Raw genomic sequence first — 25,044 nt, 5'->3', positions numbered from 1 at the left:
TTGTGACTTTGATGTTGTACTCGGATGATCGCCTCGCCCTCCGCCAGCTCGCCCCTGAGTGTGTGTAAAGAGTGAATCGTGTGTCAGTCAGCTCCTGGATGGGAACGCTGCCAGTTCTGGTCCTCCTTCGGGGCAAAGAATGTGTGAGGAGCAGCATCCAGGTTTCTTTAATCATTTTTATTGTTTGGCTCCGATGATCCTGATAGGCCAGGTTCACAAGGTTGACTTTTCCGTTTTTTAACTGCTTATTGGATTCTTAACTATAATTACTTGGGACATGTTTGTCGCCACACAAAATTCCCCAACATGGTCTGATTTTGAGCTCTCTGTTATTGTACCTAACACACACACACACACAGAGTTGTGCCCTGACAGCTTTGGATGTGCATGTCACTGTGCGCTGCTGAGGGATTTGTTTCCTTTGGCAGCTGATAAGAACATCAGTGTGCACCACTGCACAGGAGCAGTTTGTCCAAAAAACAAGATAAGCAACAGGCTCAAACATTAAATATGTCAAAAACAAAGAATTTCTGAGATGAATATGAACTTTGAGTAAAATGATAAATGAAAAGCAGATTTCACAACTTATTTTAACAGTGCATTTTTAGTGTGTGACATGAAATACAAAGCATTCTGTTTATCACTTTTTTCAAATAATCTTTTGTTCGGATCTGTTATGATACAACCAAGGCAACAGGTTAAGGACCCAAAATGCAAAGAAGCAGCAGTAAAAGGTTAAAATCTGCACTGGAACCAATGGTGGAGGCGCAGCAGGAAGGGAAGGCACTAGATCCTCGAGACCAGGTGGAACGTCAGGGGAGTAGCTGTGGATAATTCTGGAGATAAAGCAGACAGGTTTTAGAATCTAGACAACACAGTCGTAGGAATGAAGCAACAGTGAAAACACTTAGCACAGAGGACCAGCGGTACTTCATGGAAGACAGAATAATCTGGTGAAGCTGGAGAGGAAGCCCTGGGGTTTAAGCAGACTGGTTGAGAGGTACAGGTTGTGACAGCAGCCACAGGTGTCCACAGTCAGCAATCAGTAGTGACACCGGAAGGAACAGAGGGAGGCAGAGAGACGGACAGCATCAGAGCATAGAGGAACATAACATCTTTACGTTTTTGAATGCATTTGAAGGTTTGCTTCCATCATGTCGGCAAACTTAAACAAAAGATGCATATTTTGCATTAGGGCAGAACGGTGGCTTAGTCGTTAGCACTGTTGCCTCACAGCAGAAAGGTTGTGGGATTGCTTCCCACCTGGTCCTTTCAGAGTTTGCATGTCATGTGGGCTCATTCTGCGTGCCCTGGCTTCCTCCCACCTCCAAACTAGGTGAATTGGATACTTTAAATTGACTGTAGGCCTGCAAGTGCAACTGAGTTTGTTTATGTATATTTGGTCTTGTGGTAGACCGGTGTCCTGTCCAGGGTGTAAAATCTCATAAAAACATTTTTTCACATTGTCATTATGGGGTATTGTGTATAGAATTTTGAGGAAAAAAATTAATTTATTCCATTTTGGAATAAGGCGGTAACTTAAAAAATGTGGAAAAAGCGAAGCGCTGTGAATACTTACAAATGCACTGTATCTTGGGTTCATACGGTCTGCAATGAAATACAAGTCAATATAAGATATCTTCCCACTTAGTGTTTTCCATACTGTCACGACTTTTCTGGGTTGGGGTTGTATTTGTGTCTCTTATAAATCACAGTCTGTCTGGAGTCAGTGATTGCGGAAGGACAGCAGATGGCATTTAATCACCAAAATAGAACTGGGAGTTAAGGATACATGATTACACCGTTGATATAGTAAACCCTTTCTATCCTTTTAAATTAATTTTATTATTAAGACAGCGGGTCGCAGCCTCACTTTATCTAAAGTCTGGGTCTTTTAGTGAAGCTTAGGGCGAGTGGTTGGCAATCACATTAGCATTTCTTCAGTTTTTCTTGTTACTTAATGCTGACAAATTACTCTGTATTTGTTGTCTTTCTGCCGCCTGATTGTTTTGTTTTTTTCCTCTCTGTTTAAGGTGCGGCTCCACCCACAGATGGGTGTGGGTGTCTACTTCTGCAGGCCTCCCGTTCTGTACACCGGCATGGATGCCCAAAATTTCCTGTATATTTGTTTTGTAAATTGTCAGTATCATGGCCCAAGCAGAGGGTCACCCCTTTGAGTCTGGTCTGCTTGAGATTTCTTCCTCAAATCATCAGAGGGAGTTTTTTCCTTACCCCTGTAGCCTGTGTGCTTACTCTAGGGGTCGGTAAGGTTTGACCTTACGCGTGTGAAGCGCTTTGAGGCAACTGTATTGTGATTTGGCGCTATATAAATGAAAGATATTGAATTGAATTGAAAATAGTTGAAACATTTCCATTTGTCTCGTCTGTATTTGTACAGTTACTATTCCAGGTTTTAATTTGATTGTTTTTTTTTGTTTGTATTTTTTTCTGTTCCTACTTCAGGCCTCCTGGCTTCTGCATGGGGTCCCAGTGGTGTGGTGTCCTCAGGACGACACACACGTACACGACGACAGCTACCTTTCAGGAACGATTGGGCGACATGGAGCGGCTGGTCCGTGTGCTCACGTAGCTGTGGGGGTGGAGCCTCAGTCCGCACACGAACCTGCATCACCAGGTACAGAGTTTTCAGTACGTTATGGCCCGTATAGTCACAGTAGCATGATGGAGTCGATGTTGCTGGCACTGGATGAGACGTACACAAATATCATCAGTCATTTGTGCTGCCTGTGTTGTTGTGTCAACTCTACAAACTAAAATAGTCAACGCGCAACAACAACAACATGCTGATGTGATGTTCCACCAACAAGCGCTGTTATCCTTCAGGCCCCCTGACACTTGCATGACTTTGATCTGCGCACTTGCACGCACTCTGCCGTGCATGAGAGTAAACTCATCTCATACTCATTGTAAACTGTACTCACCTTTGTGCAAGTGCGCAAAGAAAATTTTGAAATGTTCAAAATCTCCATCACACATTAATTACATGAACTTCACATGAACATTACGCAAACAATTAAAAAACACTTCGTGTGAGTGCAAATGATTGCATCAGTGCGCCGCATCACAGCGCAGCTCGTCTGAACGATTATAAGGAGATGTTAAATATATCATAATCATACTTTTACAGCTGCACACAAGAAGGAACGAACATGCACCTCGTTCAGTGCATACAAGAGAGCGAGAGAGAAAAGCTGTAGATGAAACGGCCCTCTGTGATTCCAGAAGCGATTAGAGGCATTTTGAACAGCCAACTCACAGAGAAAATGATTAATCCGCAACAAAATACTTGCTTTATATACACAGCATCCAACCCACAACGCGTGGCAGCCAGTGGAACAAAGCGCGGCATCCAGCTGGGAGCACAGCAGGTGGGATCATCACGACGATGTGCATGCAGATTCACATTCAGATTCAATTTATTCTTATTCCCTTGGGTAAAATTAGTTTACAGTGAGTGAGTCATCTCGTTTGGTAAACACACAGCAAAACACAAAACTAGACAAAGTGACGACAGTGCAAAAAAGCTAAAAGAACAACAAGGACGACCCCTAAATAAAATGAAAGCAAGATAAGTTAAAACATCAATGCACATGCATGGATCAAAGTCCTGCAAGTATCAGGGCATCTTTTCTCTTTCATTTGGACTTAACTGTAACATTAATAGAAACTGTGGCAAGAATACAGTGGAGATGGCTGTTATCACCCCCCCACACACACACACACACAGTGGGCCTCATTTATCAAACGAACGTACAGCAGAATACGTGCATTCGACCATTTTTACGCAAACTTCGGTATTTATCAAATTGGACGTGAGCGGAGGCTAAGACGAATCTCACGACAGAGCTCACGTCTGGTCTGAGCTCATGTACGCAAATCTGAGTCTGTGGATTTGCAGCGCAGCACTGCAAAATCTGTCTGAGTCTGAAATTAATTATGAAACAAACCTCAGCTGTCATCCAAGCCACATATTCAGAACAGATCAAAATGGATTCTTAAAATTGATTAAACAAAATGAATTTAAATGATCATTTTTAATGATACTACTTCCTTAGTAAAATAAAAAATACATATGCTAAATAGCCTAAACATGACAACTAATCATTGCACATTAAAATGCGTAATGCTGCGCTTAAGTGCCGCAACACATTTTTTGGTGGCCAGCTTTAAATCGGACCACTTTTTCTTGACCTAAATGCAAGAATTCTTAATCAATTAGCAGGCATAAGCTTTTAACTGTGGGTGCATAAAAGATTGATTCAAAATCATTAGGCATAGGTTAAGTCAAAGAATCCTTCAAACCTCAGCCAGAGTCCGTTCCTCTGCGGCAACGCTGTTGACAGCCTTCGTTACACAATTCCACACGGCATTTTTATGAGCGCCTTTGACTCCACTTTTCAGACTGCCAAAAAGTACAAGTTTGTTTTTCTCCACCTCCGATGTTAGGTTGCCGATTTCCATCTCCGAAAAGTTTTTCTTCTTCCCAGTGCTTCTTCTCTCCATGTTGAGCTCAGTGGGCGAGGCTTCCGAACCATGAATATTTAAGGGTGTAACATGCTAATAACGATTAAATTCAGCCACCGCATTTATCAAGAGCTGATCATTTGTACGCTGGGATTGGTCAGATATGAATGTTTCATAAATCACACGTGTGTCTTGTTGTAAGACCAATTATGCGCTCAGATCTGCGCCTGTTTTTACGCAATGTTGATAAATGAGCCCCAATGTGTATGAGTCCTGTACTTGCCAAACAGTCACATCCACAAGTATCACACAAGACAGTGATGCTTTCTTTTTAATAAATAATTTTCAGAGAGAGAGAGATTGCATTCTTAAAATTGTATTTTAAATATTGTTTGTTTGTTTTTTTTGACAAAAAAAACATCTGTTTGGGAGATTTTATTCTGCAGATTTTGTGCACAACTTTCTGTTTTCCACGCAGCATCCAGTGAAACTGTGTTGTGTGTTCCAGGAACCCCGTGGGCGGGCCATGTGCAGGAGATCCAAGACAGTACAAGATCTGCAACACCAAGGTCAGTCCAGCACAAAGGTTTTCACCGTTTGAAAAGCTCAACTTTTAATGCAAACAACTTGGAAGGCTGGCTGATGTTTGTTATAGACACGAGTCATAAAGGTGTGTTCAGGGCAGGTGTAGCAACTGAGGGCTTTCAGGATGTGATGACTAACATATTAACTCACGTGTCCAGCATTTATTTCATACAGCGGGGCTGCGGTCTGATATCAGACCTTCTATTGTGCTAGAAACATGCTGCGGGGTCAGCGGCTGCATGTCAGACGTGCTGGTATTCTTTGGACTATGGAAAGCGATCGATGGATTACAGTGTGTTTGAACATGCTCGCACACATGCATGCGGCAGTTTGTACAGTGTGATTATCTGAAAGCTCCTGGTGAATGGAAATATACAGCTGTATTTTATTATAGACACCAAGTTAAAGCCACGATTATTATCAAACACTCTCACTGCCTGTAGGGGAACCGGCCTGAAAACCATGTATGAGGCTCATTCGCAGGGGACAGTAGAGCCAGGACGTGAGGGTAGAAATATTGGTTTTACATGTGCTTTGATTAAGATAATTATCACATCATGCATTTAACAATCCTTAATTTGATACACAATGTATATTAGTCTTCAGATTGAATCCTCTGTAAATTAGGACAAAACGTATTGTAGAATCAGTAACGTGATGGTTTCACTGTACTTGTGGAAAACTAAATATTGCAGTTTTTTCCTGTATTTTAGAAAAGGCTGATTTGCATTTGTATAAAATCCTTCCAGGGATTAAAGTTGCATCTGTGAGAAAATGCATCATGAAGAGAAAAATAATAAAACATATATATATATATACACACAATTTCACCATTTCCCTCAAATATTGTTCACAAACCAGTCTAAATCTTTGATAGTGAGCACTTCTCCTTTGCTGAGATAATCCATCCCACCTCACAGGTGTGCCATATCAAGATGCTGATTAGACACCATGATTAGTGCACAGGTGTGCCTTAGACTGCCCACAATAAAAGGCCACTCTGAAAGGTGCAGTTTTGTTTATTGGGGCGGGGGGGATACCAGTCAGTATCTGGTGTGACCACCATTTGCCTCATGCGGTGCAACACATCTTCTTCGCATAGAGTTGATCAGGTTGTCAATTGTGGCCTGTGGAATGTTGGTCCACTCCTCTTCAATGGCTGTGCGAAGTTGCTGGATATTGGCAGGAACTGGTACACGCTGTCGTATACGCCGGTCCAGAGCATCCCAAACATGCTCAATGGGTGACATGTCTGGTGAGTATGCCGGCCATGCAAGAACTGGGACATTTTCAGCTTCCAAGAATTGTGTACAGATCCTTGCAACATGGGGCCGTGCATTATCCTGCTGCAACATGAGGTGATGTTCTTGGATGTATGGCACAACAATGGGCCTCAGGATCTCGTCACAGTATCTCTGTGCATTCAAAATGCCATCAATAAAATGCTCCTATGTTCTTCGTCCATAACAGAGGCCTGCCCATACCATAACCCCACCGCCACCATGGGCCACTCGATCCACAACATTGACATCAGAAAACTGCTCACCCACACGACGCCACACACGCTGGCTGCCATCTGCCCTGGACAGTGTGAACCAGGATTCATCCATGAAGAGAACACCTCTCCAACGTGCCAAATGCCAGCGAATGTGAGCATTTGCCCACTCAAGTCGGTTACGACAACGAACTGGAGTCAGGTCGAGACCCCGAAGAGGACAACGAGCATGCAGATGGGCTTCCCTGAGACTGTTTCTGACAGTATGTGCAGAAATTCTTTGGTTATGCAAACCGATTGTTTCAGCAGCTGTCCGGGTGGCTGGTCTCAGACGATCTTGGAGGTGAACATGCTGGATGTGGAGGTCCTGGGCTGGTGTGGTTACACGTGGTCTGCGGTTGTGAGGCTGGTTGGATGTACTGCCAAATTCTCTGAAACGCCTTTGGAGACGGCTTATGGTAGAGAAATGAACATTCAATACACGAGCAACAGCTCTGGTTGACATCTGTGGCATTGTGCTGTGTGATAAAACTGCACCTTTCAGAGTGGCCTTTTATTGTGGGCAGTCTAAGGCACACCTGTGCACTAATCATGGTGTCTAATCAGCATCTTGGTATGGCACACCTGTGAGGTGGGATGGATTATCTCAGCAAAGGAGAAGTGCTCACTATCACAGATTTAGACTGGTTTGTGAACAATATTTGAGGGAAATGGTGATATTGTGTATGTGGACAAAGGTTTAGATCTTTGAGTTCATCTCATACAAAATGGGAGGAAAACCAAAAGTGTTGCGTTTATATTTTTGTTGAGTATATATATATATATATATATATATATATATATATATATATATATATATATATATATATACGAGGTCTATTAGATAGTAAACCGACCCTTTTATTTTTTTTTAACTATATGGATTTGAATGACGTGCGATTACACCAATCATGCTTGAACCCTCGTGCGCATGCGTGAGTTTTTTCACGCGTCGGTGACGTCATTTCCCTGTGGGCAAGCCTTGAGTGAGATGTGGTCCCGCCCTCTCGGCTGAATTCCTTTGTTTCACACGCTGCTCGAGACGGCGCGCGTTGCTTTATCAAAATCTTTTCTGGACCTGTGAGGAATATCCGAGTGGACACTATTCGAGAAATTAAGCTGGTTTTCGGTGAAACGTTTAACGGCTGATGAGAGATTATGGGGTGTTTCTGTCGCTGTAAGGACTTCCCACGCAGCGGGACGTCGTGCAGCGCTTCCAGGCGCCGTCGTCAGCCTGTTTCTGTTGTGTGGGCCGCTGAAGAGGAGGTACTGCTGGCCCACCACCACCAGAGGGCACCCTGCCTGGAGTGCAGGCTCCAGGCACCAGAGGGCGCTGCCGCCTCACAGGAGCAGCCGGGGTGACAGCTGACACTCATCACCTATGACAGCTGTCACCACTCATCGGATCAGCATCGGTATAACAGCAGAACGTCATCTCCACCTCTTTGCCGAGATATCGTTTCTACCTAGAAGGTAACGTTCTCAGCTGACTGTGAATATCTGTTGCTTGTGTGTGTTGGACAGCAGATATTCTGTTTACTTTTCCAACGAGAGGTGGAGGTAGCTTTCCTACCGTTCGGATTCCTGGGTGCAAACGCGCCCTCATTTGTTCTTTGTTCCTCGCCAGCAGTACCAGGTCCGACACGCGGAGGCAGTGGCCACCTGGGAGTTCGGGACTTGGCGGCTCCAGTATTCCCGGGGTCTGGTGGCGGAGGAAACCGTGTGGTTCCGGTTCTACTTTGGAGAGGCGTCTCCTATCTTCGAGCCTGCCCACACGACACCTTTGTGAATTGATTTTTGTCCATTGTTGTAATCGATTGTATTTGTTGTGCACATTCACAACAGTAAAGTGTTGTTATTTGATCTATTCCATTGTCCGTTCATTTGCGCCCCCTGTTGTGGGTCCGTGTACTTACACTTTCCCAACAGTTTCGACCTGAAAACATCTTAATTTAAGGCTTAATTCACCCAGGACGTCGTGAGAGAACAGAGAAGATTCAGAAGAGGCCGGCATGAGGACTTTATGCAGACATTCCACTGTTTAAGGACATTTTGTAATGAAAGACGTGCGCGCAAATTCGCCGAGTCGTTTCCATGATGACTCGGCAAATCTGTGTGCGCCGCGACAGGAAAAACACCTCCGTGTTGAAAACCATTTGTAAAATTCAGGCAGCTTTTGATGGCTTTCAACAAGTGAGTAACTGAGAAATTGTTTAACAGCTTGGGCATGTTCCAACTTGCCCGTTAAGGTTTCCAACGGAGGTGTTTTTCCTGTTGCAACCCCCCGCGGTCGGGTCCAGCCCGACATGCGACTCTGCCCGCACGTTCTTTCATTAGAAAATGTCCGTTAACAATGGAATGTCCGAATAAACTCCTCATGCCGACTTCTTCTGAAAGTTCTCTGTTCTCTGACGACTTCCTGGGTCAACAGAGCCTGAAATGTGGAAGTTTTCAACTTGAAACGGCGAGACGCTGCCGCCTCGAAGTGCAGATCGCCGTCAGGCGCCGTGGGCCATCCTTACGGCGACACTACCAGACCAAAATCTCTCAGCCGTTAAAATTTTTACCGAAAACCAGCTGAATTTATCAAATGGTGTCCACTCAGTTGTGCCTTACAGTTTTGAAAAAAATTTGATCAAACAAAGCAGCAGTCTCTGAGCCAGTCCTAAACAATGAAAAAATCGATGAGTGGGTGGGCCACTCCTCACTCACAGACTGCCCACAGGCGAATGACGTAACCGACAGGTGTGAAAAAACTCTCGCATGCCCACGAGGGTTCAAGCATGTCTGATGTAATCACACGTGATTCAAATCCATATGGTTTTTGAAAAAAATAATAAGGTCGGATACTTTTCTAATAGACCTCATATATATAGTACTGGAGTATAAGTGCCATTTATTAGAACTCACATTTTGTTTGTAGCAACCTGGAAGACTATTCACTCACACACTGTTTTACTGAAAAACCCAGTCTTAATATCACTGATGTTGTGTTTTTGTTTCTGCTTTACTGAAAACATATCACAACCCTGATTTTTGTGTACTGTTCTGGTTATTTTTTTTTACATAAATTATAGAACCTCCTAAATAAGTAAAAAAAAAAAATTTTTAAAAAGCCATGACGTAAGCAGATCTCCCATCACTGATTTTTAGTGACTAAAAAAAATATTGGATACCCAGTTAGGGTACCATGAGTAATCTTTAGCCATCCTGGCATTGCAAACCATTGTAGTCGATTGTGAAGGTTTTGAAAATGCTCAAAAATTTGTGAAGCTGTGACCCATGGTGATTAACAAACGTGAACAACTGGATTGTGATCTGTGCAGATGCATCTGTTACTTTACTTTTATAGAAACTTTGCTTTTTATTTCATTACTGCATCTTGAAATAAATCATTTGTACTTGAATGTGGATTATCTGCACACTCACAGTCATGTGAAATTAAAATATAATGCAGATTTATTTCTGTTTTGGAGCAGAGCAATTTCACTGATGTGAGCAGACAGCGATCGTGCACAGTGGTGCAGTAACCGTGCACTGGGGGAGCGGGGAGAGATTAATGCAGCCAAGACATGCCAAGACGCACTATTCCCCATAGCACTGAAACTCCAAGCTGTAGAGCACACTGAACAATATCATCAACAGCAATATCATATTTGTCAGAATATACCCTAATCAGAACCACTTGATAATAACTATATACCACACACATTTGTTAAACAATTGTAAACTCTTAGTGAATTCTTTGTTCATTGTTCACACTTTGATTCCCATGAGTAAGTCATTTGTAAACATGGTTATAAATGTTTGGTTTTCAGTCAGTAAGCCTATCTAAAAGCAGTTTATAAATTATTTTTTTCTTATATTTAATACATGTTAATGATGTAATTTTTCTGTTATGAACCAGTTGCAAAAGTCTACGTCTATAGCAGCATAACTAAGGGATGGTTCAGGGTCACCCGATCCAGCCCTAACTATAAGCTTTAGCAAAAAGGAAAGTTTTAAGCCTAATCTTAAAAGTAGAGAGGGTGTCTGTCTCCCTGATCTGAATTGGGAGCTGGTTCCACAGGAGAGGAGCCTGAAAGCTGAAGGCTCTGTCTCCCATTCTACTCTTACAAACCCTAGGAACTACAAGTAAGCCTGCAGTCTGAGAGCGAAGCGCTCTATTGGGGTGATATGGTACTACGAGGTCCCTAAGATAAGAAGGGACCTGATTATTCAAAATCTTATAAGTAAGAAGAAGAATTTTAAATTCTATTCTAGAATTAACAGGAAGCCAATGAAGAGAGGCCAATATGGGTGAGATATGCTCTCTCCTTCTAGTCCCCGTCAGTACTCTAGCTGCAGCATTTTGAATTAACTGAAGGCTTTTTAGGGAACTTTTAGGACAACCTGATAATAATGAATTACAATAGTCCAGCCTAGAGGAAATAAATGCATGAATTAGTTTTTCAGCATCACTCTGAGACAAGACCTTTCTGATTTTAGAGATATTGCGTAAATGCAAAAAAAAAGCAGTCCTACATATTTGTTTAATATGCACTTTGAATGACATATCCTGATCAAAAATGACTCCAAGATTTCTCACAGTATTACTAGAGGCCAGGGCAATGCCATCCAGAGTAAGGATCTGGTTAGACACCATGTTTCTAAGATTTGTGGGGCCAAGTACAATAACTTCAGTTTTATCTGAGTTTAAAAGCAGGAAATTAGAGGTCATCCATGTCTTTATGTCTGTAAGACAATTCTGCAGTTTAGCTAATTGGTGTGTGTCCTCTGGCTTCATGGATAGATAAAGCTGGGTATCATCTGCGTAACAATGAAAATTTAAGCAATACCGTCTAATAATACTACCTAAGGGAAGCATGTACAAAGTGAATAAAATTGGTCCTAGCACAGAACCTTGTGGAACTCCATAATTAACCCTAGTCTGTGAAGAAGATTCCCCATGTACATGAACAAATTGTAATCTATTAGACAAATATGATTCAAACCACCGCAGCGCAGTGCCTTTAATACCTATGGCATGCTCTAATCTCTGTAATAAAATTTTATGGTCAACAGTATCAAAAGCAGCACTGAGGTCTAACAGAACAAGCACAGAGATGAGTCCACTGTCCGAGGCCATAAGAAGATCATTTGTAACCTTCACTAATGCTGTTTCTGTACTATGATGAATTCTAAAACCTGACTGAAACTCTTCAAATAGACCATTCCTCTGCAGATGATCAGTTAGCTGTTTTACAACTACCCTTTCAAGAATTTTGAGAGAAAAGGAAGGTTGGAGATTGGCCTATAATTAGCTAAGATAGCTGGGTCAAGTGATGGCTTTTTAAGTAATGGTTTAATTACTGCCACCTTAAAAGCCTGTGGTACATAGCCAACTAACAAAGATAGATTGATCATATTTAAGATCGAAGCATTAAATAATGGTAGGGCTTCCTTGAGCAGCCTGGTAGGAATGGGGTCTAATAAACATGTTGATGGCTTGGATGAAGTAACTAATGAAAATAACTCAGACAGAACAATCGGAGAGAATGAGTCTAACCAAATACCGGCATCACTGAAAGCAGCCAAAGATAACGATATGTCTTTGGGATGGTTATGAGTAATTTTTTCTCTAATAGTTAAAATTTTGTTAGCAAAGAAAGTCATGAAGTCATTACTAGTTAAAGTTAATGGAATACTCAGCTCAATAGAGCTCTGACTCTTTGTCAGCCTGGCTACAGTGCTGAAAAGAAACCTGGGGTTCTTCTTATTTTCTTCAATTAGTGATGAGTAGAAAGATGTCCTAGCTTTACGGAGGGCTTTTTTATAGAGCAACAGACTCTTTTTCCAGGCTAAGTGAAGATCTTCTAAATTAGTGAGACGCCATTTCCTCTCCAACTTATGGGTTATCTGCTTTAAGCTACGAGTTTGTGAGTTATACCACGGAGTCAGGCACTTCTGATTTAAAGCTCTCTTTTTCAGAGGAGCTACAGCATCCAAAGTTGTCTTCAATGAGGATGTAAAACTATTGACGAGATACTCTATCTCACTTACAGAGTTTAGGTAGCTACTCTGCACTGTGTTGGTATATGGCATTAGAGAACATAAAGAAGGAATCATATCCTTAAACCTAGTTACAGCGCTTTCTGAAAGACTTCTAGTGTAATGAAACTTATTCCCCACTGCTGGGTAGTCCATCAGAGTAAATGTAAATGTTATTAAGAAATGATCAGACAGCAGGGAGTTTTCAGGGAATACTGTTAAGTCTTCTATTTCCATACCATAAGTCAGAACAAGATCTAAGATATGATTAAAGTGGTGGGTGGACTCATTTACTTTTGAGCAAAGCCAATAGAGTCTAATAATAGATTAAATGCAGTGTTGAGGCTGTCATTCTCAGCATCTGTGTGGATGTTAAAATCGCCCACTATAATTATCTTATCTGAGCTAAGCACTAAGTCAGACAAAGGTCTGAAAAGTCACAGAGAAACTCACAGTAACGACCAGGTGGACGATAGATAATAACAAATAAAACTGGTTTTTGGGACTTCCAATTTGGATGGACAAGACTAAGAGTCAAGCTTTCAAATGAATTAAAGCTCTGTCTGGGTTTTGATTAATTAATAAGCTGGAATGGAAGATTGCTGCTAATCCTCCGCCTCGGCCCGTGCTACGAGCATTCTGACAGTTAGTGTGACTCGGGGGTGTTGACTCATTTAAACTAACATATTCATCCTGCTGTAACCAGGTTTCTGTAAGGCAGAATAAATCAATATGTTGATCAATTATTATATCATTTACCAACAGGGACTTAGAAGAGAGAGACCTAATGTTTAATAGACCACATTTAACTGTTTTAGTCTGTGGTGCAGTTGAAGGTGCTATATTATTTTTTCTTTTTGAATTTTTATGCTTAAATAGATTTTTGCTGGTTATTGGTAGTCTGGGAGCAGGCACCGTCTCTACGGGGATGGGGTAATGAGGGGATGGCAGGGGGAGAGAAGCTGCAGAGAGGTGTGTAAGACTACAACTCTGCTTCCTGGTCCCAACCCTGGATAGTCACGGTTTGGAGGATTTAAGAAATTGGCCAGATTCTAGAAATGAGAGCTGCTCCATCCAAAGTGGGATGGATGCCGTCTCTCCTAACAAGACCAGGTTTTCCCCAGAAGCTTGCCAATTATCTATGAAGCCCACCTCATTTTTTGGACACCACTCAGACAGCCAGCAATTCAAGGAGAACATGCGGCTAAACATGTCACTCCCGGTCCGATTGGGGAGGGACCCACAGAAAACTACAGAGTCCGACATTGTTTTTGCAAAGTTACACACCGATTTAATGTTAATTTTAGTGACCTCCGATTGGCGTAACCGGGTGTCATTACTGCCGACGTGAATTACAATCTTACCAAATTTACGTTTAGCCTTAGCCAGCAGTTTCAAATTTCCTTCAATGTCGCCTGCTCTGGCCCCCGGAAGACAATTGACTATGGTTGCTGGTGTCGCTAACTTCACATTTCTCAAAACAGAGTCGCCAATAACCAGAGTTTGATCCTCGGCGGGTGTGTCGCCGAGTGGGGAAAAACAGTTAGAAATGTGAACGGGTTGGCGGTGTACACGGGGCTTCTGTTTAGAACTACGCTTCCTCCTCACAGTCACCCAGTCGGCCTGCTTTCCCGGCTGCTCGGGATCTGCCAGGGGGTAACTAACGGCGGCTAAGCTACCTTGGTCCGCACTGACTACAGGGGCCTGGCTAGCTGTAGAATTTTCCACGGTGCGGAGCCGAGTCTCCAATTCGCCCAGCCTGGCCTCCAAAGCTACGAATAAGCTACACTTATTACAAGTACCGTTACTGCTAAAGGAGGCCGAGGAATAACTAAACATTTCACACCCAGAGCAGAAAAGTGCGGGAGAGACAGGAGAAGCCGCCATGCTAAATCGGCTAAGAGCTAGTAGCTGCGCTAAGCTAGCGGATTCCTAAAAACACGCAAAGTGAATAATGTGTAAATAACTTAGAGGTGATTCAGCAGAAGGAGTGCTTTAGTTAAGGCATGTAAAGATTACACTGGGAAACAAATCGTAATCTAGATAACTAGATCAATCTAACTGCGCAGATTAAACAGCTAACAGATACAGAAAAACACCGCTGTGCTCCGGAACAGGAAGTGATACAATACCGCAGTGAGAGCCAACCACCAGTAGAGGCCAGTAGAGAACAAAGCATTTACAAATGAGTTGTAAAAGTAAGCATTACCAAAAGACACGCAAAGTTGTTAATAACTGAAATATGACTTCATTTCGAAATGACTAACACATTGTTTATTACATATGACAATTCAGTTAATAAATATGTTTCTGAGGGGCTTATTTACCAGGAACAAAACATTTCTGTGTTTACAAATGACTTACTGATGAGAAATAATGTATGAAGAAGACAGATTCTTAACAAATAGTGTGTAGTTATTATAAAATGCTACCCCACAATCTTTTCAGAGCCACATCTGACATGGACACACAGGCACTGAGTATTTGATGCTCAGTAGAAAGACTTTAGTTAAAATTTTCTTTTAAATTTTGTTTGCATGTGTAACATTTATGGTTTATTTTTTAGTTTAGTTTATTTTAGTTTATATAGCACCAAATCACAACAAAGCTGCCTCAAGGTGCTTCATACAAGTAAGGTTTAACCTTGCCAAAAGGTAAATGTTGTTAGGATTTTGACCCCAAAACCAGGATTGGACTCCAAAGCAGGGAGGCTGAATAGAAAGTAAATCAGATTTATTGTACAAGAATGGTTACCAGGACAAATGCTGCATGAATAGTGTGTACTGATTTGGAGGTTGGCAGAGTGGGGACCCGGCCCGCGTTGTGGTGGAATCAGGTGGTCGCAGCCCAAGGAGAACTGGTGTGCAGGTGGCGATCCTTGGTGAGGAGTTGGGTGGTCCGTGGTCCAGGTGGTCCCCTGTGGAGCTGACAGAGAATGGTGTCACTGCGGAGGAGGAGAAGTAGTATGAGGACGGCTGCTCACAATCACTCAGACCCAAACTTGACCAGGTGACAAGAAACATGCATTTAACCAAACAGTGAGTAGGTAAACACAGCGACGGAACATAGACAGTTAGGCTCTATACAGAGGGAGGGAACCAGGCAGATGGAGTCGCACAGAAGTGGGGTTGACCACCCGATCAACCACAAACGGTCCAATGAAATGAGGAGTAAGCTTGGGAGACGCAATCTGCAGAGGGATGTCCCGCGAGGTAAGCCACACCTCCTGCCTGGGCTGGTAGATGGAGGCCGGAGTGCGGTGACGGTTGGCATGACGTTCCATGCATTCTTTAGATCGCAGAAGGGCAGAACGGGCCGTCCTCCACATAAGACGGCAGTGACTGAGGTGGGCCTGAACTGATGGCACATCAATGTCCGCTTTTGTATGGGGAACAGAGGAGGTTGATAACGAAGTGAAACCTCAAAAGGAGACAATCCTGTAGCAGAGGAGATCTGAGTATTGTGTGCGTATTCCACCCAAGGAAGATGGGTGCTCCACTCAGTCGGGTGGGAGGACAAGATACACCTCAGGGTGGATTTCAGGTCCTGGTTGGCCCATTCCGCCTGACCATTGCTCTGAGGATGGTAACCGGAGTAGAGTCTGACCAAGGCCCCAAGCGCCGCACAGAAGCTTCTCCAGACCTGAGAGGTGAATTGGGGACCTCGTCCGAGGGTATGCCATGCAACTGCACCACATGGTGGTCTAGGAGGTCAGCAGTCTCCTGGGATGTTGGAATAGCTGGCAGAGCCACAAAGTGTGCTGCCTTGGAAAACCGATCCATGATCGTGAGGACCATAGTTTTACCCCAGGATGGAGGCAGTCCCGTGACAATGTCCAAACAGATGTGGGACCAAGGGCAGCTTGGCGTGGGAAGTGGGTGAAGAAAACCAGCAGGTGGATGATGACGAGACTTGCCCCTGGTGCAGATGGTACAGGCTTGAACATAGGCGTGCATGTCCGCCTGGACTGAGGGCCACCAGAAGCAATGACGTACCAGTTCTAAAGTTCAAGTAACCCCAGGATGGCAGGCGAGCTTGGAAACATGACAAAAGGTGAGGACTTCCGATTGGGCTTCTGGTGGAATGAAAAGCCACCTGGGAAGTCCACCTCCAGGATCCGGGTGTCTGTCAAAAAGCCTCCCGGATGACTCTCTCAACAACCCAGGTAAGGGCCCCAATGACCATGGAACGGGGCAGAATTGGGTCTGATGTGGAGGGAGGATCCGTGAGTTCAAACTGGTGGGATAAGGCATCGGGTTTTCTGTTGTTGGTTCTGGGTTGGTAGGTCAGATTGAAATTGAATCATCCAAAAAACAGAGGCCAACTGGAGTAGCGTGAATTGAGACGTTTAGCAGCCAATGTCTCCAGCCAATGTCTCCACTTTGCCAGAGCCTCCTTGACCGCAAGAAGTTCCCGGTTCCCAACGTCATAGTTCCTCTCCGCAGAGGTCAGCCAGCAGGAGAAGAAGGCACAAGGATGAAGTTTGTTGTCAGAGACTGACCGCTGAGACAGGACAGCACCAATACCAGAATCAGAGGCATCAACCTCCACGACAAACTGGCGGTCCAGATCTGGTTGGAGTAGGATAGGGGCCATGGAGAACCGGTGTTTGAGGTCACGGAAGGCTTTGTTACCTGAGGCAGACCACTGATAAAGGACCTTAGGGAAAGTGAGAGCTGTGACAGATGAGGCAACAAGACTGAAGTTACGAATGAATCTACGATAGAAATTGGCAAACCAAAGAAACTGTTGTAACTGTTTTCTGGAGGTCGGGACTGGCCACTGAGTTACAGCGGAGACTTTACTGAGATCTGGCTTGACAGAGTTAAGAGAGATAATGAAACCAATGAAGGAAATGATGGACTGGTGGAGTTCACATTTCTGACCCTTCACAAACAACCGGTTCACCAACAACCGCTGAAGTACGAGGTGCACATGTCTGATATGTTAATTGAGAGATGGGGAGAAAATAAGGATATTGTCTAGATAGACAAAAACAAACCGGTTGAGGAAGTCCAGAAGGACATCATTAATTAGTGTTTGGGATGTGGCGGGAGTGTTTGTGAGACCAAAAGACATAACCATATATTCAAAATGACCGAGAGTTGTGTTGAAGACTGTCTTCCACTCATCACCCTCCCTGATCCGAACCAGGTGATAGGCATTTCTGAGGTCTAATTTGGAGAAAATCGAGGCCCCCTGCAGGGGGCTGAATGCAGAATCTAGTAGGGGGAGTGGGTACCGGTTGCGCACCTTAATAGCATTCAGCCCCCGGAAATCAATGCAGGGGCGCAGGGTTCCATCCTTCTTCCCGACAAACAAGAAGCCTGCCCCCAGTGGAGATGACGAGTGACGTATCAGCCCAGCGGACAAGGAGTCCCGGATATAGGTCTCCATAGCCTCGCGTTCCAGGCGCAACAGATTGAAAAGTCTACTAACTGGATACTTCGCGCCTGGAAGCAAATCTATAGCACAGTCATAGGGACGGTGCAGGGGCAGTGACAGAGCACAATCCTTGCTGAACACCTCGGCCAGATTGTGATGCTCTGTGGGGACCACAGACAGGTCAGGGGGTGAAGTGACCTCCTCCCTGCCAACAGCACTGGGCGGAATAGAAGATCGAAGACACTCACAGTGGCAGGCCTCGCTCCACTGTGTAACAGTTCCGGTTGGCCAATCAATCCGGGGATTGTGTTTGACCACCCAGGGATGACCCAACACTAGAGGGGACGTGGAAGAAAACACAAAGAACTGGATTGTCTCCCAGTGGTTCCCAGATACCACTAGAGTGACTGGTTCCATTTGGTGTGTTACGGCTGGAAGGGGAGTGCCATCTAAATCATGCACTGAGAGGGGCGTGTCAAGTGCCACCACTGGGATGCAAGAATTTATTACAACCTTGCGGTCCAAAAAATTTCCTTCAGCCCCAGTGTCAATTAGTGCTGGAATAGATAAGGAACGGTCTTTAAATAAAAGAGTGCCTGGGATTTGGGTGCGTCCGGATTGAACCCCCATGAATGTAATCTGGCTCATCCTTAGCCCGGAGTCTAAAGATGAGCGTTGGTTTTTGGCCGCACGGGACAAGAACTGCAGATGTGGCCTGTGGCAGCACAATATAAACATTCCCCAGCATCCAGTCTCCGCTGGCACTCCTGTGGTGATAATTTGGCCCTGCCTAACTGCATGGGCTCATCAGCAGGGGGAGCTCGAGGTCTGGGGATGGACACAGCAGTGGAGCTCGGGAAAGATGGGCCCGGTCCAAACCACGGAGGGATCTGAGCAGCACACTCCGGTCAGCCCTCTGGCCTTTCTGACGCTCCCTCAACCGGTTGTCAACACGGATGGCTAACGAGATTAAATCATCCAGCAATTCCGGCTCATCACGAACTGCCAGCTCATCCTTTAATGCCTCCGACAACCCATTAACAAAAACGCTTTGCAATGCCGCAGAGTCCCAGCCGGCCTCCACAGCAAGAACCCAGAAGTCGACTGCGTACTCTGCAGTGCTCCGCTGTTCCTGCCTCAGGGACAGTAGCTGCTGGGATAAGGAATGGCTACGTTGGGGGTGATCAAAAACCAACTGAAACTCTTGGGAGAAATGAGAAAAGGAGTGAAGCAGAGGTGAATTTGTGCTCCAGAGGGTGGTAGCCCACTTGAGGGCCTCTCCCCGGAGCAGGTTGATTACATAATAGATTTGAACTGTGATCGGTGGACTATTGTGAAGGACGCTGGGAGAAAACTAAAGAACACTGCATGAGAAAGGAAGAGGATGTGTTTACATCATCAGCATATGGTTCTGGATGACAGATAAACAGTTCAGGGACTGGATTGGGAGACGCGGAGGCCTGCAAAAGTTGAACTGGAGTGGAATCCTGGGCTGGAGGTGAAACCAAGGTAAGCTTATGAAATTTAGCTGTTAGAGAAGACAGTGAGGTGTGTGTGTGTGTGTGTGTGTGTGTGTGTGTGTGTGTGTGTGTGTGTGTGTGTGTGTGTGTGTGTGTGTGTGTGTGTGTGTGTGTGTGTGTGTGTGTGTGTGTGTGTGTGTGTGTGTGTGTGTGTGTGTGTGTGAGAAACCTCTTGGGTGAGGTCCTGAACAAGATCTGATAGTGCAGAGAGTTGTTGCTGTTGCTGACCCAGGAAGGCTCCCTGGGCAGACAGAGCCTGTTGAAGTTGGTCTGACCCTGCGGAGTCCATGATGTTGGCCAGAGACTTCTGTTAGGGTTTTGACCCGAAAACCAGGATTGGACTCCAAAGCAGGGAGGCTGAATGGAAAGTAAATCAGATTTATTGTACAAGAATGGTTACCAGGACAAATGCTGCATGAATAGTGTGTACTGATTCGGAGGTTGGCAGAGTGGGGACCCGGCCCGCGTTGCGGTGGAATCAGGTGGTCGCAGCCCAAGGAGATCCGGTGTGCAGGTGGCGATCCTTGGTGAGGAGTTGGGTGGTCCGTGGTCCAGGTGGCCCCCTGTGGAGCTGATGGAGAATGGTGTCACTGCAGAGGAGGAGAAATAGTATGACGGCTGCTCACAATCACTCAGACCCAAACTTGACCAGGTGACAAGAAACATGCATTTAACCAAACAGTGAGTAGGTAAACACAGCGACGGAACACAGACAGATAGGCTCTATACAGAAATAGAGAGGCCAGATACCAGGTTGTGAACACTGAGTCTCTGACGCCAATGAGCTGTTGAACCAGGGCTTATATGGAGGCATGTAGATTGCAGGTAGGTGTGCTCATCAGCTCCACAAGGAAGCCACCTGAGAAGAGAGAGAAAGAGAGAGAAGGCAGGAACCAGGACGATACACAACAAATGTACTGCATTTATATAACGCTTTTCCATTTGCATCAGACGCTCAAAGTGCTTTACACATCAAATGCCTCACATTCATCCCAGTGTGAGACTGCTACCATGCAAGGCGCCCACTACACACCGGGAGCAACTAGGGGATTAAGGACCTTGCCCAAGGGCCCTTAGTGATTTTCTGGTCAGATTGGGATTTGAACCGAGGATCCTCTGGTCTCAAGCCCAAAGCTTAACCACTAGACCATCACCTCCCCCTTACCAACCCCTAGGGCAAGCACACAGGTGACAGTGGTAAGGAAAAACTACCACCGATGAAAATGAGGAAGAAACCTCAAGCAGACCAGACTCAGAGGGGTGACCCACTGCTTATACCATTCTACCAAAAAGATTTACAATAGAGAACACAACAGCAACAACTGATGAGAGTCCATGCAGATGTCCAGTCTACCATCAGGGGAGGGTTGAGGAGGGGGGCCATTGAGCCACTCAGTGGATCTGTTTTTGTCCGTTCTGCGCCCATTACAGAAATCATCTATTCCAGCACGTGGATCCAGCTGCATCAACGAAACAAAAAAACAGAATCAGTCGGCCAGGAAAACTACACTTAAGTATAATTTGTCAGCATTAAGCAACAGGAAAGGAGAAGAAATACTAAGGTGATCGCCGGCCATTAGCCCTAAGCTTTACTAACTGACCCAGACTTTAGATCAAGTTGAGGCTGAGACCTGCTCTGTTTACTAATCAAATGAATTTAAAAGGGTAGGAAGCATAGTTCCATACTGTGCTATACTGTGCCATGCTAGCCATATGAGAGGGAAAATAAGTGCATCTTAAGTCTCGACTTGAAAGTCTCAACAGAATCGGACTGTTTTATTGATGAGGGAGATCATTCCACAGAACAGGGGCACGATAAGAGAAAGCTCTGTGACCCACAGACTTTTTATTCACCCTAGGGACACAAAGTAGTCCTGCGCCCTGAGAATGCAGAGCCTTGGTCGGCACATAGGGTTTAATTAGGTCAGCTAAGAAGGCGGTGCTACTCCGTGAATAATTTTATAGGTTAATAGTAGAACCTTAAATCTGACCTCACAGGGACAGGAATCTAGTGAAGAGATGCCTAAATGAGTGTAATGTGGTCAAAATGTCTGCTTCCTGTCAGGAGTCTGGCAGCAGCATTTTGAACCAGTTGGAGACCCCTAATGCTGGACTGCGGTAAACCAGAAAACATTACATATAAATATGTTGATTAGCTGAACACACCTGACCGAGCTGATCTACTCTGATTAGTTTGTGCACAAATGGAAAATGTGGAGTATTTTGGGTCCCGAAGAACCAGGATTGGGAAACACTGGTTTAACTGAGGGTAAACCTGCAGTTTGTAAATTCAGTGTCCTCACAGTACACCGTGTGTGTGCAGGATTGTCCGCTTGGCTCTGAAGACTTCAGAGAGATGCAGTGTGCTGCCTTCAATGACAGGCCGCTGGTGGCTGGAAACTCCTTCAAGTGGACCACCTTTCATGGAGGTCAGTGCATTTAAAAAAAAAAAATTGTCATCTCCTTAGAGGTTATTTCAAGCAATAAGATTGATGCTTTGCATGTTTTCTAAAACCTGCTCTACAATTCAGTTATACTGCAGGTAGCTGAGTGGGTATTAAGCTGACATGCCAGTATGTAGACATGGGTTTGAATCCCACTCAAGCTACCTGTCTGTTTCCTTAGACAAGTCACTTAATCTACATTATCTCAGTCCACACAGCTGTGAACGGGAGTAAATGGAAGTAATCTGTGTGGGACTGACATTCCGTCCAGGGGGAGTTGTGGACTCTCATCTGCTTGATGCTATGGAATATATATATATATAAATAATAAAAATATTGTTGATAATCACAAAGTCATTTCCACTAGTGGCTCTTAAGAACATGTATTGGAAACCATAAGTATGAATTCAGTATAAAGGTCCCTGAAATAACACAATGTCTAAATCAATTTAATATAATAACAATTCCAAAGCTAGAAATACGAGGTCTGTCCGTAAAGTATCGTACCTTTTTATTTTTTTCAAAAACTATATGGATTTCATTCATATGTTTTTACGTCAGACATGCTTGAACCCTCGTGCGCATGCGTGAGTTTTTCCACGCCTGTCGGTGACGTCATTCGCCTGTGAGCACGCCTTGTGGAAGGAGTGGTCCCGCCCCCTCGTCGGATTTTCATTGTCTGGAAATGGCGGAATGAAAAGGACTTTTTTTCCATCAGAATTTTTTCAGAAGCTGTTAGAGACTGGCACCTGGAAACCATTCGAAAAATTTATCTGGCTTTCAGTGAAAATTTTATGGGCTTCACAGAGAATAAGGACTTTAACTACAGGTATAAGGACCCCTTTAAGGACGGTCGGTGCGCCGCGCTGCGAGCTGCGACGATGCGGCACAAACCACTGGATCATTTCTAAGCTGATGGCTCTGTGGATACGAGACCGTCGTGTGCTCTTTCTCTGGTTATCACAAGACCTGGACATCAGCCATTTTCCGGCAGATTTCACTTTTAACAAGAGATTTTGTCATGGAAAGCCGCGCGGAGGCTTCGCGCGTCACGGCCGATTCGCTGATGAAGCGAGACAAAGGAACACCTCCGTTTCGGAGTGTTCGAGGACAAGTTGGGACATGTCTATCTCAGCTTTCAGTGCTTACCAGTCGAGTGAGTATAAAAGAACTTGTTTAGAGCTGGACATGTCCGGGGCGGGATCACTCCTTCCACAAGGCGTGCTCACAGGCGAATGACGTCACCGACAGGCGTGGAAAAACTCACGCATGCGCACGAGGGTTCAAGCATGTCTGACGTAAAGACATATGAATGAAATCCATATAGTTTTTGAAAAAAAATAAAAAGGTACGATACTTTACGGACAGACCTCGTACATTTCAGTATTTCAGTATTTGGTCATGTTATCACTCACAAGTAATCCATCCATCCCTTTTCAATACCACTTACTCCATTTAAAAGTCACGGGAGAGGGGTTGGAGCTTGTCCCAGCAGTCATAGGTAAACCCTGGACACGACGCCAGTCTATCACAGGGCCACATATAGACAGACAAACACATTCTCACCCGCACACACATACAGTCAATTTAAATTTTGCGTTACACCTAAGACATGTTTTTGGATGTGGGAGGAAGTCGGAGCATTCGGAGAGAACACACACAAGCAAGGGCAGAACATGCCAGCACCCTGTCCAGAAAAGCCCCAGGTGGGAATCAAACCCACGACCTTCTTGCTGCTGCCCACTCACAAGTAATGCAAGATAAAATTGAAGTTAAAATATTTTAAAATCTCCATCATCCAAAATTGGCTCAAAGTTTAAGTGCCCACATTCTTTAGTTCGCATGTCTAATTGTACGTACATTCTATGTTGGTCTTAAACTGAGGTGTGTGTTGTGTGTCGGACGCAGCCCGGAGAACCGACCAGCGTTTGAAGGACCCAGTATAAAATAAGCAGAGCACGGTACAAAGGATAACAGAGTTTAATGAACATAACAGTGCTGTGAAAAATATAAAAGTGCGCGGTCTGGCGTGGTGGATTGCGGTGCGCTCCCAGCAGCGCTAACGGTCCGGAGCCAGAACTGGTTCGGACCCAAGGACCCCGCCGACAACCCCCAGGTGGCCGCGACAAACCGAGTCTGTGAAAGAAGGAATCATTATGTGAGTCCACACTCAACACACAGAGAGAACGCTCAAAGGTGCACAAACAGCAAACACTTCCTGGCTTAATTACTAATCAGCTTCCCACCCTGCAGGCATGGAACATCCAGTTCACAAAACTCCACAGCAGTGGAAGCTGATTAAACGACTACATACAGCTCAATATAATAAAGGTGTGAGGGACACCATATTTACTGACTGTATAAATGTTAGTCACAAAATCTAACGTACCTCAGGAAGTGTGCTGACGAGCGTGAGACCTCACCCCCTCCTCTTTCACAGACCATGCATCAAACCTGGACGTTCTCTGCATCCACTGATGATGAGATGGCTCTCGAGACGACGATCTCACCCGTCTGGTCACAAGGTCGAGTCTCTGGCAAATACACACTGTGTACTCCAGTCTTAAATGCCACCATGTTCCAATCCATGTAGATGCACCACAGCTGTGAGTCCTGACGAGCCGCAGGTGATCAGCCTCAGGTGATCAGGGTGAGGTCCTGATAAACTCAGCTACACAGCCACTCAGTCCCAAATGCAAGCCACCTGGAAGGAAAAACAAAAGACAGAAACAAAAAGGCAGCCAGGCCCCCAGCCATACAACAGTGTGGAGAGGTACATGGCTGTTATGAAGCTCTGATTGGTTTATTTCATGTTATAGCCAAAGCCAAACTAAAATGTCTTTTCACCCTGTAACTTAATTTGAGAACATGGGAGTGAACAGCAAAGTAGAGTTGGACACACCCAAATGCATTTGCGATAAGCACTTTACATTAGTCTGTGTACTATAGGTAATCAAGATAAGGCTCTTATAGTTTTATTCAAGACCAGGCCCGCGTTTTGCAGCAAGCAAATCTACAAAGAAAAGACGCATCTGGAGTATCTTTAGGACCATTCCCTGCC

At 44.6% G+C, this 25,044-nt stretch overlaps 1 protein-coding gene across 1 annotated transcript in view; it reads left to right on the top strand.

The window, feature by feature from the left end:
• Positions 1-756: 756 nt before the first annotated feature.
• The window catches only part of adamtsl5 (ADAMTS like 5), a 63,488-nt gene continuing 39,200 nt past the window's right edge, over positions 757-25,044 (top strand). The window contains exons 1-4 of the mRNA XM_034163623.1: positions 757-811; positions 2,464-2,635; positions 4,994-5,054; positions 21,863-21,968. Coding sequence (XP_034019514.1) covers positions 757-811; positions 2,464-2,635; positions 4,994-5,054; positions 21,863-21,968 — 394 coding nt within the window. The remainder of the gene's footprint in view (positions 812-2,463; positions 2,636-4,993; positions 5,055-21,862; positions 21,969-25,044) is intronic.

The sequence above is a fragment of the Thalassophryne amazonica genome, chromosome 2 (genome assembly GCF_902500255.1).
Source record: "Thalassophryne amazonica chromosome 2, fThaAma1.1, whole genome shotgun sequence".
NCBI lineage: Eukaryota > Metazoa > Chordata > Actinopteri > Batrachoidiformes > Batrachoididae > Thalassophryne > Thalassophryne amazonica.
Note: the sequence above shows the minus strand (reverse complement) of the source record. Positions and strands in the feature narration are given on the sequence as shown.